The 22,306-nt window shown below is 37.9% G+C and overlaps 1 protein-coding gene across 1 annotated transcript in view; it reads left to right on the forward strand.

Annotated features, from left to right (window-relative positions):
- The window catches only part of ADGRV1 (adhesion G protein-coupled receptor V1), a 1,990,932-nt gene that overhangs the window by 478,731 nt on the left and 1,489,895 nt on the right, over window positions 1–22,306 (forward strand). Inside the window, exons 26-27 of the mRNA XM_085632468.1 lie at window positions 3,266–3,346; window positions 6,297–6,436. Coding sequence (XP_085488594.1) covers window positions 3,266–3,346; window positions 6,297–6,436 — 221 coding nt within the window. The remainder of the gene's footprint in view (window positions 1–3,265; window positions 3,347–6,296; window positions 6,437–22,306) is intronic.

Here is a 22,306-nt window from a genome sequence, read left to right on the forward strand (position 1 = left end):
CAGCAGTTGGTTTTATGTACGTAAGCAACAGGTAGCAGGAATGTATCAAATAAGAAGACTGCTACGAAAATACATGTGGTTGTAGGTTTGCTAAGCTATCTGTGGGGTTTTAGTGACTTTCTGTAACTGTGAAAATTGGTTTCTAGTCAAAGATTAACTGAAAGGGAGTTCCACAGTGATGATCGCTATAAATAAACGGTTCTTTCTTCAAGTTTCTTTTTGGATAACTGCCAAACGGTTATGTTAGTATTATGATTTGCAGATTAAAATAAATTCTAGATTGAAAGGAAAAGTGAAATAACTTGGCTACATAGATCAGTGATTGGCCAGATGAAGCTTAATGAACGATACAAAGGGAGGCGAAGATTGTTATTTCCTTTATTGGGAGCTACTGGAAGGAGGAAACTGGCTGGATCAGATCATGGTGGTTGAGGCCAAACAGAAGGCTAACAGATGGACTCTTTGAAGTTTAGTGATTGAATTATGGTAATGATCTGTGAGGGGTGAAATAATGAAAGAGCATCTCTTAGCAGCCAGACGGGATAGAAAGCAAATTTGCAGACAATAATCATTTATGGACTGAAGGTAAGCTTGTTATTTGGGCTTTTACCACAAGTTGTGTGACAAACCCAGGGTCTTCAGACAGTAGTAGGACAGGTATGCTGGATTAGTAATCTCCAGTATCAGGATGTCAATTTTTTCAACACTCAAGGCATAGCTCTTCTTTCTGCATCTAGTGGTGTACATACAATAGAAAATCTGATATTTTGTATATGTTGACAGTGTTGCCTTGAAGTGTAAGATGTATTTGTATATCATTCCTGTATATTATATATTCAGTATCATATGAATGTAAGATCTTGGTGAGATATTTGAGTAACTACATATGTAATGTAGTAAATGTAGAGTAAGTTATAACCAGTTTGACCAGGTGGATATGCTTTATGATAAGTAGGAAACCAGGTTAGTACTATCTGCTGATGCCTACTGAAAGTTTCAGACAGTCAAGGAATAGTAGGGGGTCAATAGTGTTAATTATTAAAAACATGGAAACTGCACCATTTCTTTTCCTGGTCTATCTTCTGTATTTGAATAGTGTAAACTGCACACACAAGCACACACACACACACACACACACACACACAAAGTGGAAGCACTTAATCATTAGTTGATAAATGTAAGTGTTTGTGTGGATGGGTTAGTGTATGAATGTGAAGTGGAGTTAGTGGATAGATGAATGGATTAGTCAATGCATGTATACATGAATGGGTGAATTATTGTGTGGATTGATCAATCACTTATATACTTACTTGCCCATTGCCTGTTCAATCAGCAATGCAGCCATCAATCCATGCACTCATCCGCACACTTATTAATCTCCAGTAACATGGTAGAATATACAATGTTCAGTGTTTGGCATGATGGTGTGTATGTGCTGTCTGATGGTGTGTCTGTTTAAGTGTTTCATATGTTGTGGTGTATTGCGTAATAGTGTGTTTTTTACTATGTGTGATATTGGATGTGCATGAATATATGTGTGTTGCTGTGTTTGATTATGCGTCATGGTGCATTTGTGGCTTGGTGTAAATCAATGGTTTGTCTGTCTGGTCTGTATTGGCGTGGTGGTTCGATGAAGCTTGTATGTGTCTGTATGATGGAGTAATTGTGCGCATAATTTGTTGTGGAGGCTTAGGAGGGGTTCAGAAATCTTTTTTTCCAGTTGTACATACTGGGAAAACACACAATATGCAAATTGATTCTCAAATGCCCTGTAAAGGTCCTGCTACAAACTAAGCATTTTTTGGGTAGGGCCCTGTATTTAGCATGTATGTATGTAGACACGTCAATCCTACATGTAGGGACCGCACAAGCTGTGACCATGGCATATAACCCATCATTTTGTATTAGTTCTGCTTGGAGAAGAGCATGTCCATGGGAATGCCCAACACTGAAAAGGGACAGAAATTACTACTTTCCCTATTACTCGTTGTATCCTTTATTGTTGACTAACGCAGATACAATGTGGATTCATGCAAATGTCATTTTTGTGCTGATACCAAACGTTTAAGTGGTGGAAGCTAAGGGCGCACAGATGTAATTCTCCATAGATGTAACGTTACCCTTTGTTCTTGGGAGGCACCGGTGTCCGGCCTAGCTTGCCCTACTCATCCATCCTCCTTATATATTCCCCACTATCTCCTGCCTTTATGGTTTTAAACCTCCTTTGCAAATTTCTGCTGCACCTCATGCTGGGATGTGGAACCACTTGTCCCGTTCCTGTACATTTCAATTTGGCAGGAGAAAGTCAATGCATTCTACTTTTTGCACTTTGCTTTGGAAAACATTAGAAACATAAACATTGGTTGATGTTAAGATTATTGTCTGTTTCCCTTCCAATAGTCCTTTTTTATTAATTGACTGCACCCCCTGGGGATGCCAATTCTGTTCACAAACACTGACTGTGAAAGCCACCCCTATACGCCATTGGATAGGTCCTGTCATTCACAGCTCTCATTTCATTAACATGTCCAGTTTCATCAATCCTCTGAGTCTTTGCACCCCATCTCCTCTGCATTATCTCACTCATGCCATTGATGACTGTTTCTAGTTCTAGCAGGTCTGGGCAGTGAGAGTCAAACTGAGGACAAAAAAATTCATTCAAACAGTGACAATGAAGGGCGGCGGCTCCTGCGCGTGTTATCCTTATGAACACACCTCTCCTTCTATGTTTTTCTGGGCTAGTAATAACCGAGCACTGCAGGCCCGATTCAGAAATCTATTTCTAGGAGTACTTGTGCCTTGCTCCTCTTTTAGTTTTAAATTGCCCTTATATACCTTGTAACTCACCTGTGAATTTACAAGAGTACGACAAGCACACTCTCAGAAGATGCTTTATGAGTTGAATCTTGACATTCAAAAGTAGTTTACACCTTAGGCAGTCATAAGATATTACTATCATACTTATACAGATTTGGAAATTGTCCAAAATATGGCCGAGTGAGGAGATCAGGCATTTTATAGTTTAAAACGCATGCTATGCATAACTGAGTGGTGCAATTGCCACGTGTGTGTGAGTACTATCTTGCATTTCGTTAATCTTGCCTGTCCCTACATTTTGTCCGGTCCTTCAATACCAGTCATCTACCGTTGATAAATGTCCTTCCTCACTTTCTCTTGACTGGTGTCCTCTTGTGATTTCATCTCTCTGTGTCTGCTTTCCTTTTTATGTATGTGTATATGTTTCCCTGTGCGTCTCACTATCAAGTTGCTGAACTTTTAAGGGATGAAGGCAGCGCTAGTGGTGATGGGGACATGCAGTTCTTCCTTCCAGCTGTCCATAAGCGGGGTAAGCACCATTGACTACCATGTACTCCTAATATTTACTAACCCGTAATCTGAAATTGCATCAGGAACATCGGGTCTGTATGAATGCAAAAAAAGGTTGTTTGTACCATATATGGAAAATGCCAACAAGAAAGCAAGGGGGAATATTCATATAAGCGTTCCCTGCACAATATTGGAGAAGAAAAAATAAAGTAAAGGAAACAGTAACACGTTTTATTTGATTCACTCTCTGTGATGCTGAATTCAGCCCTCATAATGTTTATTTCTGTGGGCTGAACACATGACCAGTGGCAATGTTTATTTGAAATGTGTACACCTCATTTAATAAGATAACAAAATGATTTCACCATAGATTTATGGATTGTTCAATGGTATAATTTCCCCATTTGTAATTACTCGGTTATAAACATACATTAGTTAATGATCGCTTCAAAAACTTGTAGAAGAAAATAGTTTCCTGCCCGTTCACCTTTTTTGAAAGCATGATATAAAAATATGGTACGAACAACATCCTGGAATTTTGTTTTATTGCATGAGTTCGGTCATCCAGCTGTAGGTAATGTAACTATTTCCTTGCCTAGCCAAACACTATTGTATGCATTGAACAACTCTAACATCCTCATTATTGCAGAGTTAATCAGATTGTACAGTACTTCTTACCAGACTTGATGCATGCCCATTGTTCATTGCCTACCACAAATCACAGAGGAGGGCTTTGTTTACTCAGGTGATCTGTACATGATGCTGGCTGTGGACGTAGCTATGTATATCGCCATACATTGAACGATGACAGTAACCTGAGGATGCGAGAATTCAGTGCACTATATGTTCACAGGTGTCAGAGGTCCTTGGGCAGACACCATTCTTTCAAGAACCTTTGAAACACAGAGAGCTGGTCTGCAGTTGTTTTTCTTTGAGTAGTTTTGTCTCGCTCATGCCTTAGCTGTCTGCTACACTTGAATGTCCGGACGCATTTCAGTAGAAGCCAGGAGTAAGATTTGTTTCCGGAAAGAAATTGTGAGTAAGCAAGTCTCACTTCTGGAAATGCCCGAGAAAGGCTGAGGTATGACAGACCTCATCACAGAAAATCATTTGCAAATCAGGCCTGAATGTTGGAGTAAGACACGTCTAATCATAGAAAGAACGTGGTAAACTGGGCTTGGAGCATCCAGCAGTCCTGTGTTTAGTAATGTTGCCTAGGATGCTGGGTTTCAGAGCCTCCAGCATAGGATGGAGGACCTGCAAAGTCCCAATATTGTTCATATGAACTTGGCGAGGTTCACATAAGATATCTAAGTGACTCTGTTTGGACACTGATGTAGAATCATTCTATGGCAATAAACAGTTACAATTAATAAAGCAGCCTAAAGGATATGAGGGTCTCTTTATTTCATTAAATCACTCATCACCTGGCTGTAGCACATAGTTACGTGGCATTAGTCTGGCATGCTTTTCAATCACATGTTAAACATGGATGAGGTGCAGGACCGCACAAGAGACAAAGTTTATGGATAGCACACCAAGATTGACCAAAGTCTAAATCAAGGATTTGCAACACTTTGTTGGCTTCAGAAAACAAAAATAATATAAGAAGTGAGAATGCTATCAACTTTCAGGACCATTAAGATCATGGTCTCAGTTGAATGTCCAACAGGAAGTCTACAAAGGAATAAACTAGACACCTATACATTAGGATAGCTAGGTGAGGTTATTGTAAAGTACTAACTTGCAGTGAACAGAGACCTGTAATGCATGTATGCTGAGAAGTAAAAAATGGTTGCAATATAAAGGAAAACCTGGTTAAATAAGCATAGGTAACAAGAGGAAGTAAAATAACTCCCCAATATTGAAGAGAGTCAGTATTCAGTAACCTATGTTAGCTGCATTTTCTGTGAAAGGTTTTGGCTCCATGTGCAGATACAGCTACATACATTCCAAATGAGATCATGCCGCCTGGGACATTTTATAAGTGACCTTGGGAAAAGTAACAACCTGTACGAATATCTGGGACAGCGCAACATTTTCCTGTAAAACACAACTTGGCAAATGTAGGGTGTCGGATTTTTAAAACATCAGAAAAAAGTGTAACAATATAGAGACAATCTCTTTTGGTTGTACGCCCTAGAGGTCACCGATGCTAGTGAACAACAAAGATGTACTGGATTTTGTAGACACATTAGAGACAGTAATAGCATCTTAGTCACTCCTAGCTATGCTTTAAACATTTAAATTATAGACCCCATTACTAAGTCACTCATTGTGATCAGTCCACCTGCTATGCAAATCACTTGCAAGATTATAAAGGTGGGCGCTTGGAGTGTGGCCTGCTTCAGTCAATATGTGAAGCATAGTAAGATGTTGTACAGGTACATATCCTCTTTCAAAACATGTCACACACCTTACACCAGAATGGTAGCTCAAATGTTTGAGTACACACGAAACTTGGTAGGAACATTTAAAAAAATGCAAAACCTGAAAAAATGGACACGATGAATTGCAGAAGCGTCAAAAAATATAAACAATTTCAGTATGAAAAAAAAGTCAAGGAAATGCACCCATTTCCTGAATTGGATTTCTGTGCTGCATGTAGACTTACATTTTTCCTAATGCACTAGCATTATTACCATTCATGCAGGATGAGGATAAATTGTGTTCCTACATTTTGCCTAAAGAACATACATCGATTGAGTTACAGGTGTTCCCACAAGTTCCCACATTTTCATGCAATAATTCTTTTTCCTTTAGAGTTTGGGACTCAAACATGCACATTTATAGTTTCTCAATGTGTGTCAAACACAAATATTGTGTTCCAAACTAACATTTACTAATATGAATTTTCTTTTGCTGCATGATAGTGTGCTTATGGGTAATATTAGTTATGGAACCCCGTTTTCTTCTCATTACCACATTAATTTATGTTTTCTTTGGTCTCTTGGAAATGACACTCACAGCCAGCCTGGGAACTGCATCTCAAATAAATGTGACTATTGAGGCCTCTGACGATGCACATGGTGTGTTTGGGTTCAGCGTTGAATCGCTTTTCGTGAATGCAACAGAACCCGAAGGCGGATACAGTACTGCTACTCTCCAGGCCAGTATATTTTTTATTTTCATTAGATGCCTATGGTTTTCAAGCACTTTTTTCTGAATTCTATTTATTCCTTCTATTTTATAACCTATTTTTGTTTTATTAAAGATATTATAACTCATACTAAGGGATGAACACTTGTAAAAGCTATAAAATTATAAATTAGTGCGCAATAATTCATTTATATAAATCTATTCGAGATAAAAGCAAAGTAATAAATTAAGCGTAAACGATGAAACAGACAACAACATTCTGAAAGGGCGATTAACTGTACAAGTATAGGAACCTATGACAATCATCATCCTAAATTTGCTGTACACACACGTTTTTGGTTGGACATCCACCTCTCATAACTATCCTTTTCCCTACAGCGACTACTTTATCCCAAGTATATGGTACTTAATGAAGTATTCTTTGGAGACATGTGAAAGAGTGTGAATAGGACACTAACATAAAAGTTGTCACAAACATCAAATTGATTCTTTCTGTAAATTATTTACATCCTACACAAGGCCTCCTACAACAGACTAGTAATATGTTGAACATGTAATATATTGTAATTGGGTACGAATACACATATCTCTTGTTGGGAATCCTACCATGTCATTGTTGGTTTTAGGAAAGCATTCAATGGGAACTTCTGCAGTCTTTCAAATCCTTTAATTCATACCAGCCACAGAAAGCATGAGAAACATGACGCGTTTCGGCTATGCCTTAGTCGAATGTTTTCATTAAACGCGCCAGGAAGCGGCATACTTTAAATTGCGTTACGTGAATCACGTGACATATTGAAGCATAAAAATCAACAAAGGACTATTCCATTTCAGTATAAGGCGCCATATTAGAGTATAATTTTAGAATACTGAAATCCTCATCGTTAATGTCAATGTAGGATATGAGAAAAACGTTACATATTTAATGCCTTAATGATGTATTTTAAATTTCATTTCCTCATATTGAGAAGAATAAATAAAACATCTTAAACCATTCCGCAGTATATCGGCCTTACTGGTGCTTCAACTGAATGTCTGTGATTACGCCGTGAATCGGCTAAAACTTCTACATGATTACATATCTTTTCAACAGTCCACTGATTCACAAAATGCAAAGAAAATGAAAAAATAATTAAAATAAAGCATATTACTGCCATCACAAATTACCAAAAACAGCACTAAAAAAGCTTCAATACATGTTTAGTCCCCAAGATGAACTGCCAGTTCCTCCCCTACATTCATACCATAGGGGTTCTTAGTTCCCAGGTCAATAATATATCTTGATTCTAACCTGCGGATTTGTCTAATTCTATCACCACCCCTTATACTCATTGGAACATGATCCAACCCATAATAACGTAACAGCTCCCTGTTACTGTTGTGTTTCTCAGAGGAATGTCTCGCAACGTGATAGGTGACATCTCCCTTTGCTATAGCCCGCATGTGCTCCAAAATTCGTATCTTAACTGAATGAATGGTGCTACCAATGTAGTGTAAGCCACAGGGGCCTTCCAAGCAATACACCACATAGCTGGTATTACATGTGAGAAACGTATTAATGAGTCTAGGTTTCTTTAAACCAGTTACCAAAAAAGTGAGCGTCCTCTTGCTTCCCACACAGGCCTTGCATTTTCCACAAGGGAAGAAACCCCTAAGGTCCCTTAGGGTTCCAGCTGTTTTAGGTTTGGTAAATAGATGACTCTGAACCAGACTATCCCTTAATGATCTGGCAGTTCCTGCCACAGCTACCTACGGATACTATTGATGTGTTGGCGGAGGCTGTGAATAAGGATCTTTTTGCCCTGAGAGAAAGATTAACACGTTCCAACAAGAAACAAAATATAACCAAAGAACAACGAGAAGCCATTCTAAGTCTGGGAAAGGACTATACAATAATTTGCAAACCCTCGGACAAAGGAGGCAACGTGTGACTGCATGTATAGATGTATGAGTGCATATTATAGTCCTCTATTGATAAGTAACTACATGTATAAGTGACTGGATGTGTGTGTAGACCTAGGAAATAGTGAGTGCTATGTAGTATATGGCGTTCTTCTGTGTATGGTTTCAAAAATAGTAGTCAGCATTTTACAATGGGCGTATCAAAGTTTATATTAGAGCATCAGTATGTGCATCAGATTGTCATGTGGATGATGTCATAAGTGATGTCATCAGTGATGTCATTTGAAATGTCATAATTTCTCTGGTTTTACATGACTCAAATGTCCAACTAACTATAACGTCCCTGAAACCTATGGTTTTTTCAGTGAATTTCTAAGGTTTTTTAAACACTAATTCCTAATTATAAAGTCTGTAAAACCTATGGTTTTTTCAGTGAATTTCGAAGGTTTTTAAAATACTAATTCCTAACTATAACGTCTGTAAAACCTATGGTTTTTTCAGTGAATTTCGAAGGTTTTTTAAATGCTAATTTCTAAGTATAACGTCTCTGAAACCTATGGTTTCTTCAATGAATTTCAAAGGTTTTTTAAATATCGAACTACTATTGTGTATTTGTCATTAATACTATTTTTCTAACTTTTCAACAACATAAAATAAACTGCAAAAGTACTATGTAACGAAATACATTTCACATATTACAATGAGTTTTTAAAAGATACAAAACAATTTAACATTCAGATAACAATTTTTCTCCCTTTTTTTGCTGTCATCAGCTACTACTTAACTTCACTATTCACAGTGATGCCAGTGTAGTTTCATCATAAACAGCAGGAAAAAAAAACAATGAACTAGATTGTTAAAAAATCAAACCCTAATTCTCTCAAATATAATACAAAATCAACACAAATAACACATCCAATAGTACTTCAAATGTTCAAAGCTTACCTTTACTTCGTAGTTTCTCTGCACATTTTCCCAATATGCCAGATAATATATCAAAAATATTGCTTTGAAAGCATCCAGTATGAATTCCTTAGAGATCTTACGTAGTTTTTCTGCACAATTTTTCCAATACACCACATAATGTATCAAAACTTTAGCTTTGAAAGCATCCAGTATGAATTCCTTAAAGATCTTCCGTAGTTTGTCTGCACAATTTTCCCAACACACCAGATAATGTATAAAAAATTTCGCTTTGAAAGCATCCAGTATGAATTCCTTAAAGATCTTACGTAGTTTCTCTGCACATTTTCCCAATACGCCAGATAATGTATCAAAAATTTCACTTTGAAAGCATCCAGTATGAATTCCTTAAAGATCTATACACCTTCCCATTAAAGCCGAATAGTGTATCTAAAATCTTTGTTTCAGAAAAATTAAGTATGAGTTGGGTAGTTCATAAGGCAATCTCGGTTTCATTTCCAAGTGTGTATCATTACAGTGACTACAACCATTATTACACTTTAAATACACTGTATAATGTCCACTTTTAGTAGTACTTCCAGCATGGAAAACAGCAGCAACTGTTGCAAAAGTTCTTCCAGAAATAGATACTTGATTAGCAACAAAACTTTTAATTTTGGTTTCCACTTTTCTTCCATTTGGTCGACAGCGTTGCAGCATTATAATCAAAAATTTTCCATATCTTTGTAGGCATAATGCAGATAGCATTCTTGATTTACAACGAGAACACATCATCTCATTATCAGCTTCTTTTAATAATTTGGAAAATGGTACAGATTTGCAGTCAGGTATTGTTAAATATAAAAATCGCTCTCTGTCAACTATAGTGCTTGAAGTTAACGAACACTCTTCACATTTATGTTCCCATTTGTAACTGAGTCCAAATAAACTCTCAATCTGAATTCCTTTATCTTCTAGTACTCCAAGCATAACCATCAGAAATTCTTGTGCATCTGGCTGTATATTAGCACTGAACCTTAAAGATCCAGTACATGTATCCAACAGCGAATACCAGAAGCAGAATGAATCTTACTTCTATCAGTTCTCAATTCTTGAAATAAAGTGTAGATTGCAGAACATAAAGTTTTTTCTTGACTTTCCATAATTTCACCACAAACATCTTCAAGATTAAATATAACATTTAGAATGACATTACCATAGCAGTTGACACCAGAAGCATTTTCTAATTGGTATCCACAACATCATCACTTGTTTGTATTTTCTGCTTCTTTACATCTTTTCTTTTCTGTTGATTTTCCTTCAGGTTTTCAACCATAGTTAACTCATCAACATATTTGTGTTTTGAACACACAACACGTTTCTCATAAATAGGATATTCACCTAAATGGGGAGCATAAATCCTTCTCAAACTATTATATTCTGTTACACAATTACCATCAGCACTAACCTTGTTCTCAGCAAAATCAATTAAATACAAACCAGACAACGTTCTAACTCGAGATAATGCAACATATACCATTCCCTCATTAAACACAGTTTTTCCAACATTTACCAAAGCAATATCTACACTTAAACCTTGTGATTTGTGAATAGTTATTGCATATGCTAAAGTTATTGCATATGCAGAAGGGAAACTGTTTTCTACGAACGTGCGGCAGAACGTGCAATCTGTCTTAACTCTGCAATCTGATCAAATTTAACTTTCAAAAATTCAATGCCATTTCTAGTTTGATATTTCACAAAATTAACAACTTTCCCCATTGCTCCATTCAGTAATCCTTCTTCTACATTCAGATTACGCTTCAAAATTACCCGACAGTTTAAACATACATCTAAAAAAAATTCTAAGCCAGCAGTTTTTGATGCAGACTTTTCCAAAGAATCCAATTTAGTCTGTAGTTTTACTGAAAGAACAATTGTTATTCCTTGATGCTGTATTTTATCAATAGCTTCAATGTGAACTATTTCTTGATTTTCCAATTTCATAAGCTCTCTATTAAATGTATAACACTCTTCCATTGTAGGCATTAAGCAAACTATAGACTTCTTTTCTTTCATTTTCTTGTACATTACTTCTGCTGGTGTGTTTTCATTTGTAAACAAGTTCTTTAGTAGATAACTTTGAAAAGCTTCTTTACCATGTTTGCTTAGAACACCAATTCTTACATCTTTTAGAATATTTGTATAATCTTCATCTCTTGCTTGTCGCATATTCTGAGTGAGTTCTTTATATTCAAAATGTAACCACAGATTCACATTTCCAAATACTTCCCAGAGATTTCTTTGTGTCTTCATGTAGAAGAGTTTTAAACAATGGTTCTCCTTTTGCAGGGGTTAGTTATAGAAGATCTCCAAATTCAATAAAATATTTTCCTCCAAAGAGAACGTCGTAATCTGTTTTTAATACCTGTTAGATTCTTAAGTGTACAAAAACAAGCATTACGTTTGAGACCATGCTCACCTCATCAATAATTAAAAGTTTCATTTTCTTCAGCACTCTTGACACTTCATAAGAAGCTTCTCCAGACAACTTCTGATATTCTAATTTATTATCATGCTCCACTGGTAACATCAATAATCTGGGCAAAGTAGCTCCTTTAACATTGTCTGCAGCTAATCCAGTTGGAGCTGTTACCACACAACATAAATGTGAACCAGTAGTTTTTGGAAGATAACTGGTCAAAACTTTAATCAAAAAACTTTTACCTGTCCCAGCTTGACCACTGATGTACATCAGAAGAGGTTTAAAAGCTGACCACAGACATTCTTTTTTTTCATGCAACAAACCATGTTCTATCCGTTCTCTCACTTGCACATATATTTCTTTCTGTTCAACATTTACTTGTTCTTCTAACTTTTCCAATGTTATATTCTCCTCATGTGCTTTTTGCATTGCAATTTCGACTTCATGCATAGCAATCGCTGCTTCATTTTCCAGCATTGGTTGTCCAAGAGGATCTTGACTACATGGACCACTACTTTGACTATCTTGAGAACTTTCATGAGCTACTTCAGCTGTAATAGTCTTTCCCTGTTTAACTTCATCATTCAACATTTTTAAATATGTAGGGGAAATTGGACATCGAATCCTATCTTTACAAGCATTAAAAGATTCTTTGTAGCAGTCAAACTCTCCAAGTAATTCACTTTCGCTACGCCATGGCTTACACAGCTGTAAAATTCTCGCTTATCTGGAGTTTCACAACTAAGTTTCTTGTGGTTTATTTGACTTATTTATTTTATTTTAGGAGTTTTATATAGCGCTGGCTGGACCCAGGGGTATCAGAGCTCTTTACAGCATATACAATTATGTGCAAATAGAAGGTACAGGTAATAGGTAGAGCATGAGGGATCGCACCGGGTAGGGAACAGGTACATAAGCGAAGGGGCAAAGGGGAGGAGGGTGCAAGACAAACCAGACGATCATCCGAGCGCATTCATTGTTCAATTAGTTCGTACACAGAAAGTTTTCTTGATCTGAGACAGTGTCATCGGTCCCAAATTAAGGTAAGGTGGAGTGTCGGCTGAGGAACTTTATTGGCTCTATCGGTTCGTTTGAGAGCTGTCGAGGAAGAGGGCTTTGAGTAGTGTCTTGAATTTTGGAAACAAGGGGGTTGTTCTGATGTGGGGGGATGGAGTTCCAGATTTTTGGTGCGTTTCCACTAAATGATTTGGCTGCGGTTTTCTGCTTGCGAGTTTTTAGTGGGATGAGTAGTAGAGAGTTGGAGCTCCTGAGGTTTCTGGACTGGCCGGCCCTTTTGAGTTTGGTGGCCAGGTATTCCGGTTTGTCTGTGTGTAGAGCTTTGTGCGTGAGACAGGCTGTTCTAAAGCTGGCTCGCAACTCAACTTGGAGCCATTTAAGTTCTCTGAGAGCGGGAGCGATGTGTTAGAATTTCTTAGTTCCTGTAACCATTCTGGCAGCTGCATTGAAGATTGTCTTCAGGGGGGCGAGGTGAGATTTTGCGGTCCCTGTCAGGGCAGCAATCCCATAGTCTATTCTGGAGAGCACCAGTGCTTGTGTGGCTTGTTGAAGGTCCTTGAGTGGGAGGAAGGGTTTTATTTTGTATAGTAGTTTCAGGTTGAGAAAGGCACTTTTAGCGGATCTTGAAATGTGTTTCTTCATGTCTAGTTTAGGGTCAAGGGTGATCCCTAGAGATTTTACCGAATCCGCTAAGGTGAGGTTACCATTGAGGGCGTCAATGGCTTTGAGCCATTCTTCAATTTGGGGGTTTTCATCTTTGTTGGAGATGAGGAGTATTTCTGTTTGCTCTTGGTTGAGTTTCAGGTGATTACTTGTGAGCCAGTGTTGAACCTCCTTGAGCATGGTGTTAAGTCTCTGGATGTCGTCAATTGAAGTGGTTTCCAGATAGAGCTGCGTGTCGTCTGCATATAAGTGAAAGGGGATGTTGGATTTCGTAAGTAGAGTGGTGAGGGGTTCAATGTAAATGTTGAAAAGCTGAGGGGAGAGCACTGACCCTTGTGGAACACCCCTGATGACGGGGTAGAGGTCGGACTCGAAGTTTTTAATTTTTATTCTTTGAGAGCGGTTGTGGAGAAAGGAAGTGAACCAGTGTAGAACCTTGATGAGTAGTTTGTGGTCAACTGTATCAAATGCGGCCGATAAATCTAGGAGTATGAGAAGGCAGTAAAGATCCAAGTCAAGTGACTTGAGTAGATCGTCTAAGACATTGAGGATTGCGGTACTGCAGCCTTTTCTAAAGCCCGATTGATGGGGATCAAGGAGATTAATGTTATCCAAGTGCTGGGTCAACTGAGGGAGTACACATCTTTCCAAGATCTTGGACAAAAGAGGTAGGTTCGATACAGGTCTGAAGATATTCAGATCCTCAGTGTCTAGCACTAGTTTTTTCAGCAGTGGCGTGACTTGGCCTACTTTGAGGCAGTTAGTTACGATTCCAGAGCTCAGTGAGCTGTTAATGATCCTGCACCATATCGGGGCTAGGACGAGCTTCAGGTCTTTGGCCAGGTGAGGGAGTTGCTGATCCAGGGTGTGGGATGAGGGTTTAGCATTGGAAATTAGTTTGATTATCTCTGCTTCCTCAATGTTTTGGGGGGTTCAAGGAGGTGCCAACAAGAGTTTCGGTCGATTTGATCTCGGTGGAGGGGATGAGATTTGAGCCAAGTGAGAGATCTATCTTGGCGATTTTGTCATTGAAAAAGATGGCTAAGTTGTTGCATCGTTCTTTGGATGCCAGTGTTGAGGAGGGTATAGGTTTAGAGGTTTGATTCCTGATGCTATTGAAAAACTCTTTGGGATGGTCTTTTGCGGTATCTAGTGCAGAGCAGAAGATTACCCTTTGCATGTTTTACTAAACAACCATGACATCCATAACATCTAACTACTGCAAAGTTTCCTTCTTTTAAATTCTCTTTAACATTTCTTTTGAAGCTGTAATGTTGAAGTACTTCATACAGACATAGCTGTTCCAGATGTTGACTCATTTTCGGATAGTATGTGTCCAACATATTAGTTTTAAGAATGCCTGTACTATCTGGCTCATTTGCTGCTAATTGTTCAATTTCTTCCAATGATTTCAACACTCTATTTCGTTTGCAGGCAAGACCTAAACTTACCCAAATGATTCCTCGTGACTTTGAATTTAAACTTGAAGAACACAAGCGGTCTGAACATTCATACGATCCAATTTCTTGTTGGGAAAGCATTTTCAAACTAAAGCTGTACACATTTTTGCTGAGACTATTCTCTTGTGCAATTTCCTCCCACATTTGTTTCATCTCTGTTTTTTTAGATTTTGTTATGTACGATGTAACATAACGTGCAACAGCAATTGAGTTATCCGCAACATACTGGATGTCCATGTTCGCATTCCACATTTTTAAAATGACTGGATTGTAGTCATTGATATACTTTGACACTTCTGTTCTTTTTAAGTTGTAGATATTCTTTGGAGATTTTCGCGTTATTGTGTGCCTCACAGAAGAAAAAAAAGAATTTGCTCTTCCTTTACACATGACTGGACGGGGAAAACCAAACCGACATTTGGTGTAAAACTTTCCTTTAGGCTTGTATTTTCTTCTGCAGTACTTTCCACAACTGTGAATTTGGAAAAGTAAAACTTGCTGTCTCAAGCTTCTATCTCCTCCTTCTCTTGGAATCTCACATGTCACATACTGTTCGATGAAAGACAATACTGTTTCATCAGAATCAGTTCCAAATTTAGGTGCATCCTTGACCCATAGTAGCATATGTATATGAGGTGCACCTCTTGCTCGGTAACTTCTCCAAGAGGTGGATTCTTTTTATTACAGATAAAAGACATCATACCTTGAAACTTATGATTAAAATATCTGCACACATTTACAGGATCCAATGAACATAGTCCACCAGGAGTCTTTATTTCAACATTTTTTATATTCGAATTTGCTTCTCTTAAAAACTCAAGCAAATCTTCCCATGCATACTCTGCACAGCTAAGTGTGAGAAACCATGTTGGTGTACCTAAGTTCCATAACATTCACTTGAGTTCTCCATGGCGACGATACCAATACTCATTTGTTCCACGTTGACATGCCATCAAATTGATTAACTGTGCTTCTAAATTTTCATCTGTTTCTTGAACTTTCTCCACAAATTCTTTCACAGAAAGAAGTGATTCATGAACTCCAGTTTTAAGTATATGATTCACTGCATACGAGAGAGAAGACAGATCACTTTCAAACAAAAGGTGAAATATGTATGGAATGCACTGTCGAAATCTAGGATCTTCAGAATATAATCTTGTTGCCCGATATTCTGAAGCTGGAATCCGTACAGGTCGGTCATCATATCGTCCACCTTCTCCAGTAGGAAACAACTGTGGAAAACAACGAGCTTCCAAGCTTTTCTCCCATACACTCATTGGAGTTCCCTGTGCTTTTTTCATTTGAAATAACTCAATGCTACTTCCCATCACTTCTTTTGAATGCAAAGGACATATTGTATAATGTTCATAAATCTCTTCAGTCCTTGACTTGTACACTTTCTCTATTTGACCACTTGAAATTTCAAAATCATCTTCTAAACGTATTACCTGTTCATCCACATTTACATTTTTGTAATAAATATTGTTCTCTATAAGATATAAGGTAGCCTTTTCAACTTTATTAACATCCATTTTTGCCATATTTTCCGACTCCTTCTGGGTACACCATTTACTAAAATACCTACTGCCTCATCTTCCTCTTTCTCTCCAGCAATAGTTTCAATGTTTTTCTTAAAATCCAAAGGTAAGTATACCACTCTTCCTTTCAGCCCTCTTTGCAAGTCTGTTGGTGGCAGTTCACCTGTTTTAGGCTCCATCCGAATGATAGTTTGAAAAGGATGAACAGATTGAATTAGAACCGACTCATATGTATGCAATTTGGCCAGCTCCTACGGAATAGCTACTAACTCCAACTTATTATGCACTGCTCTAGCAGGCATTTTGTTGTCTTCTAATTTGGTGTAACAATATTTACATATACGTTGATCACTACCTAACTCAAATTGACCTTCAACAAACAAGTAAGTTGCAAATTCTTCCCACTTACCATTGTTCTCCTTTTCACTTTTCAAATGCAAATCAACATTCCTACTTTGACTTTTATAATGAGTACGTCGACAACAAACACAAACATAGTTTGGTATTTCAGAGCACACTACATTAAACTTTCCAATTTCTTCTTCAAACTGATCAGTGCTAATCACTTTCTCATCTCCTCCAACATCTGTAATTGTCAAACTTTCACTTTCTATGAACTGCTCTTCTGAACCAAAATATCGCATTTCAATATCATCACACTTTTTTTGAACATCTGATAAAGAACCATATAAAAGACTTCCATTTAGTTCATTTAAACTTAATGCAAGACTTTTTACATAGTACAGTTTCTTTACAAAGTTCTGCATTTCTGAATGGTGTACTGTTAACATCCGCAAATGATGAAAAACACTTTTACAAACTTTTCTTGAAAGACAAGCCAGAGAATACCCATACTTCTCAGTATATTTTCTTACATTACATGGATCTAGTCCTTGTAACAACTTAATCTTCTGTTTTATACTTTTCTGAGTATATTCTCGTAGCAAATTTCGCATTTTATCAATGGATTCCTGTTGACTACTATAAATGCTTCTACAACTCCACTTATACACAGGAGCTTGTGGACTTTTCCCTTGCACTTCTTCAGCTATTAACTCTTCTGCACTTTTACCAACCATTTCCTCCTTTGGAAGAGGAACACCATCCTGAACTTCGTAGCAACTACCTCCAGTATCAACAGCAAATGATAAACTATTTTCCTGGAAGTAACTTTCCTCATTAAAAAAAGGCTCAGTACTAGAAGTATGTCTCCAATGTCCACTAAAGATTTTACAAAAGGCGGTTCTGTTCACAAGTCTTTTTTTTCTACTTTTGTCTTTCAATACTTTCACTATTTTATCCAATACTTTCATTCTCTTTAAAATCAAAATGAACAACTTCTGTTTCAAATTGAAAGCAGTATCCACTATACTTTTAATACGCTGCTTCTCTTTGAATTGGAACATTCTTCTTTTATATTTGCAGCATGTTTTCAATAAATTCTGAATCACTCTAGATCGAAAAAGTCTCTGACTAATTTCTTGAAATTGTTTTTGTCTCCGAGTACCAGATACTATTTCTTTATCATCTTTCCTTTTCCTCGTATTTGAAATTGAACTCTGCTTCACCTTACTTGAAAAATTCTTCTTTTTGTTTGTGTGATGTTTTTTCTCATTAAATGTTCGTAATATGTTTTTCAAAAATTGTCTTTTGCTTTTACTCGAACAAACAGTTTCTCTACTACTCTCATTTTTTTCTAGAACTTTTGTTTTCGTCAAATATATATTTTTCTTCTTTTCTTTTTTTTCACTTCTTCTAGTCATTTCCAAATTTCAATCGAAACAAAATAATTTTCTGAAAAACAAAAAATAGATTCAATTATTTTTCACATTTCTTCACTATGTTAAAATAATACCATACAATTGCAAAACTTCCACTAACAACTTCCAGACCCAGTGCTGCAACGTGATGGAGCACGACAGATGAGCATGACAGATGACAAGGAGTGCCATAATACATACAGCAAGTATTTATTTAATTATTTACATACTCCTTTACAATTTATATATAACTGCACTACCTCATACTTTTCACCTCTCTGCCACATCCCACCACCCCACACCACTTTCTCTGCAACCCACCGCACACAAAGTTATAAATAGTATTTTAAAAAAAATTCATCTATGTACTTAGAATGATATTATCAACCAAACAGCACAAATAAAAATGTCCATTATTACCTAACAATTTTATCAACAACTTTGCAAACATAACACTGCACCCAGGGCTTTAACTGGAGGGGGTGCATGTGGGGATGTGACCACCAGCACTTTATTTTTGGGAGCCTTGAAATGGGTCTTTATAGGGCTCTATGTTCCGACCTCACAAACGTAATCCGTTTTTTTTCTTTATTGCACTGCAGAGACACTGTGAGAGCATGCACATTGCTCACTACTTAGAAGTGCAGACATCATGCCAAGTGACTCGCATTGTAGGAGAAGGGAAATCCTTTAAAGAGAGCCATTTTCTCTCAGTATTTCCCTTCTCTTTTTGCAACACACCAGCAACATCATCGGGAATTGATTAGCAGACAGACCACCATGCGCGCAATGCCCATTGCCCCGGACTCTCTGACACAGCTTCCCGGGCGCACACACAGAGCCGCTCCCAAGTACTTCACCGGTCTTCAAAACATCATTTTTTGTAAAGGAGACTCTGTTCTTTTTCACCCCTTTTTACAACCCCTACATGCCCACTCTGCCTATTGCTGAAAGAATAAGGCTCCCCCGAAATTTCCTTCTGGTTGCGCCTCTGCAAACGACCACAACAAGGCAACTCCAGCATGAAGCTGCTCTCACCTTACACACGGTCTTGTGTTAGTGCTACGAAAACACACACTTTGCCTTCCCCACTAAGTTCTCACACCCCCTCTTTAATATGAACATAAAAGCTTTCCAATTACTTTTATATTCCTATAATGTACTTCACATGGAAATATAGAACTCAAGGTTCTCACCACCCCAAATTAGTTCTCTGGTATTCTTTCTCAAATATAAGAAGTACAGGTATTCAGTATCTGTCAGTCACGGCCTCTTTAAAACAGTGTAAACAACTCGACAAAAAGTTATGTTTCTAAATTAACGTATTACACTTAAAAGCTCCTTTACATTTCTTTTGCTAGATATACCTTTGTTTAAAACACCACCAGAGAAGGGTGTTGAAGTATGCTCCACAAAGAGTAACTCAAAGCTTTGTTATTCTTTATTAAAAAATCTGCTGTCAATGCTTTTCGCAAGCCTTTTCAACGCCTTAAGAGGGTAGCTGGATGAGTATAATACGTTGTATTTAAGATCGGGGGCGGACGATGCTCGGAAATAAGAACGTATAGTTGAATAAAGGGCGAGTGGATGCATGGCCAGGTGCATCAATGGATAGATACATAGATCAATGTATCAATGTATGGATGGATGGAAGGATGAATGAATGCAAAGACCAGTACTTACGATAGACGGGTGGGCTGATAAATGCTTAGGATTGATTCTGGGACATATATATCTATGCATATATAGGCGAGTGCGCTCATAGATGCTTAAGATAAGCGGACGAACAGATTTATGTATGTATATATAAGTAGGAATATATCTATCAATTAAAAGATGGCGCAGTGCTTAGGATGCATGGATACTGCGCTTTAATTGGGCCAGGTCTGGGGACCGGCACTTATTTTCAGGCAGCCTCCAAACGACTCTCTACCAGGCTCTATTTTCGGCCCTCTCAAAGATAGTACATTTTTTTCATTTGTTATTACACTGCAGTGACAGCATGCACACCGATGTACGCATGCTTATTCTGCTCACTACTGAGAACTGGAGACATCACACTAGGTTACCCACGTCGTAGAAGAAAGGGAAATCCTTTAAACAATGTTTGTTTCCGAACCTACGATAATTGGAGAGGATTTTCTAAACCACACAATGATACTTATCTTGATTTAGACCACGCCCCAACTTGCATAGCCCACACCCCTTTAAGATCTTTGCCCCCCCCCCTTTTAGAGCACCCCCACTTTTTCTCTCCCACTTAGAACCCTAACTACACCATAGTAACAAACAAACAGTGTAACCTTCCATTAAAATCTACAATGGCACCAAGTTTCATAATTTTCCATCAACGCTATCAGCCTTCTACCACAGTGCAAGAGTGTCTATCAGCACGAAGATGTCTTATCCACAGAAATGTTGTGCAATTTCTGTACCTGTCTGCTGGAACGCTCATCACCTAAACAAATTAAAACATGGGAATTTGCCAGAAAAACATATACCATACCATAAAGCGATTCATAAATGGGCACACTGCCACTGCACCACCCTCTTCCCCATCCTTCCTTAACTTTACAAAATTAAAGAAAGAGCCACACCAATCCTAGTAAACACACTATACCAATACAAGAACTTAATTTCAACAACCGTCGACTGGAACGCTCATGAGCAAAGCGTATTAAAACATACAAATTTGCGGGTAAAACATATACCATGCCATAGGGCACTTTATAAGTGCTCCCAGTGGTACTACATCACCAGTAGCTCAACATCTGCACGTTACTAAATTCTGTGTTTTAATCAGAAACATATCCACCTCCCCCCCACCCACCCCTGCCCTTCCTTAACCGTACAAAATCAAACAGAAACCCCCACCATTCCTATTAGCGCCACTATACCCATACACAGGCTTAATTTTAACAGGTGTGTGCCGGAACACTTATCAACAAAAAGTATTCAAACATGCAAATTCGCGGGAAAAACATAAACAATATCATAGCACGGTTAATAAATAGGCCCACTCAAACTACATTACCTTTACTAACTACACATGCCCACGTTACAAATGTCCGTCTTATCAGCAACATTTGCACATCCCCCACCCATACCCATGCTTAACCCTATGAAATCAAACAACGAGTCCCTGCACTCCCGTTACCGCCACTATAGCCATAGATAGACTTAATGTCAACAGGTGTCTGCCGGAACGCTCATCAGCAAAAGCTGTTAAAACTTACAATTTTGCAATTCAAACATACACCATACCATAAGACGGTTTATAAATAGTCCCAGTACCACTACACCACCTCAACACCCGCCCTTGCTTAACTTTACGCAATAAAAGAAAGAGCCCAAGCAAACATAGAAGCGGCTCTATAGCCAAACAGAGGCTTAATTTCAACAGATGTCTCCCGAAACGCTCATCAGCAAAATGTATTAAAACATGCAAATTTGCGACTAAAACATATCCCATGTCATAGGGCGCTTTATAAGTGCTCCCAGTGGTACTAGATCACCTTTAGTAGCTCGAAATCTGCACGTTACTATATTCTGTGTTTCAATCAGCAACATAACCACCTCCCCCACACCCACCCCCGCCCTTGCTTAACCGTACAAAATCAAACAGAAACCCCCACCATTCCCAGTAGCGCCACTATACCCATATACAACGTTAATTTTAACAGGTGTCTGCCGGAACACTTATCAGCAAAAAGTATTCAAACATGCAAATTGGCGGGTAAAACATGAACCATCCCATAGCACGGTTTATAAATGGGCCCAGTCGAACTACACCACCTTTACTAGCTAGACATCTGTATGTTACAAAAGTTGTTTAAACGCTCTGTAGAGTGTATAGCAGGGCATGGGGAGAGTAAACAAAGTTATAATTCCCAAACTTTTGATATTCAGTCCCTTTACTGTATCTATATTAAAGATATTAAATGGAATGAATAAATTGACGAGTGTCTCAAAAGGGATAGTGAAGCTCACCATCAGTAACACACAAACCACTTCAACACCTACATATATCCGCCACAGCGACACAGCCTGACAAATAGTATCACTTATAATCACATGTAGTTCTCTAATGTCAACAAAGTCATATAGAAAATATACCGCACATTTACATTTTTTTTAGTCTCTCACACATTT

This window comes from Triturus cristatus, chromosome 2_1, assembly GCF_964204655.1.
Source record: "Triturus cristatus chromosome 2_1, aTriCri1.1, whole genome shotgun sequence".
Taxonomy (NCBI): Eukaryota; Metazoa; Chordata; class Amphibia; order Caudata; family Salamandridae; genus Triturus; species Triturus cristatus.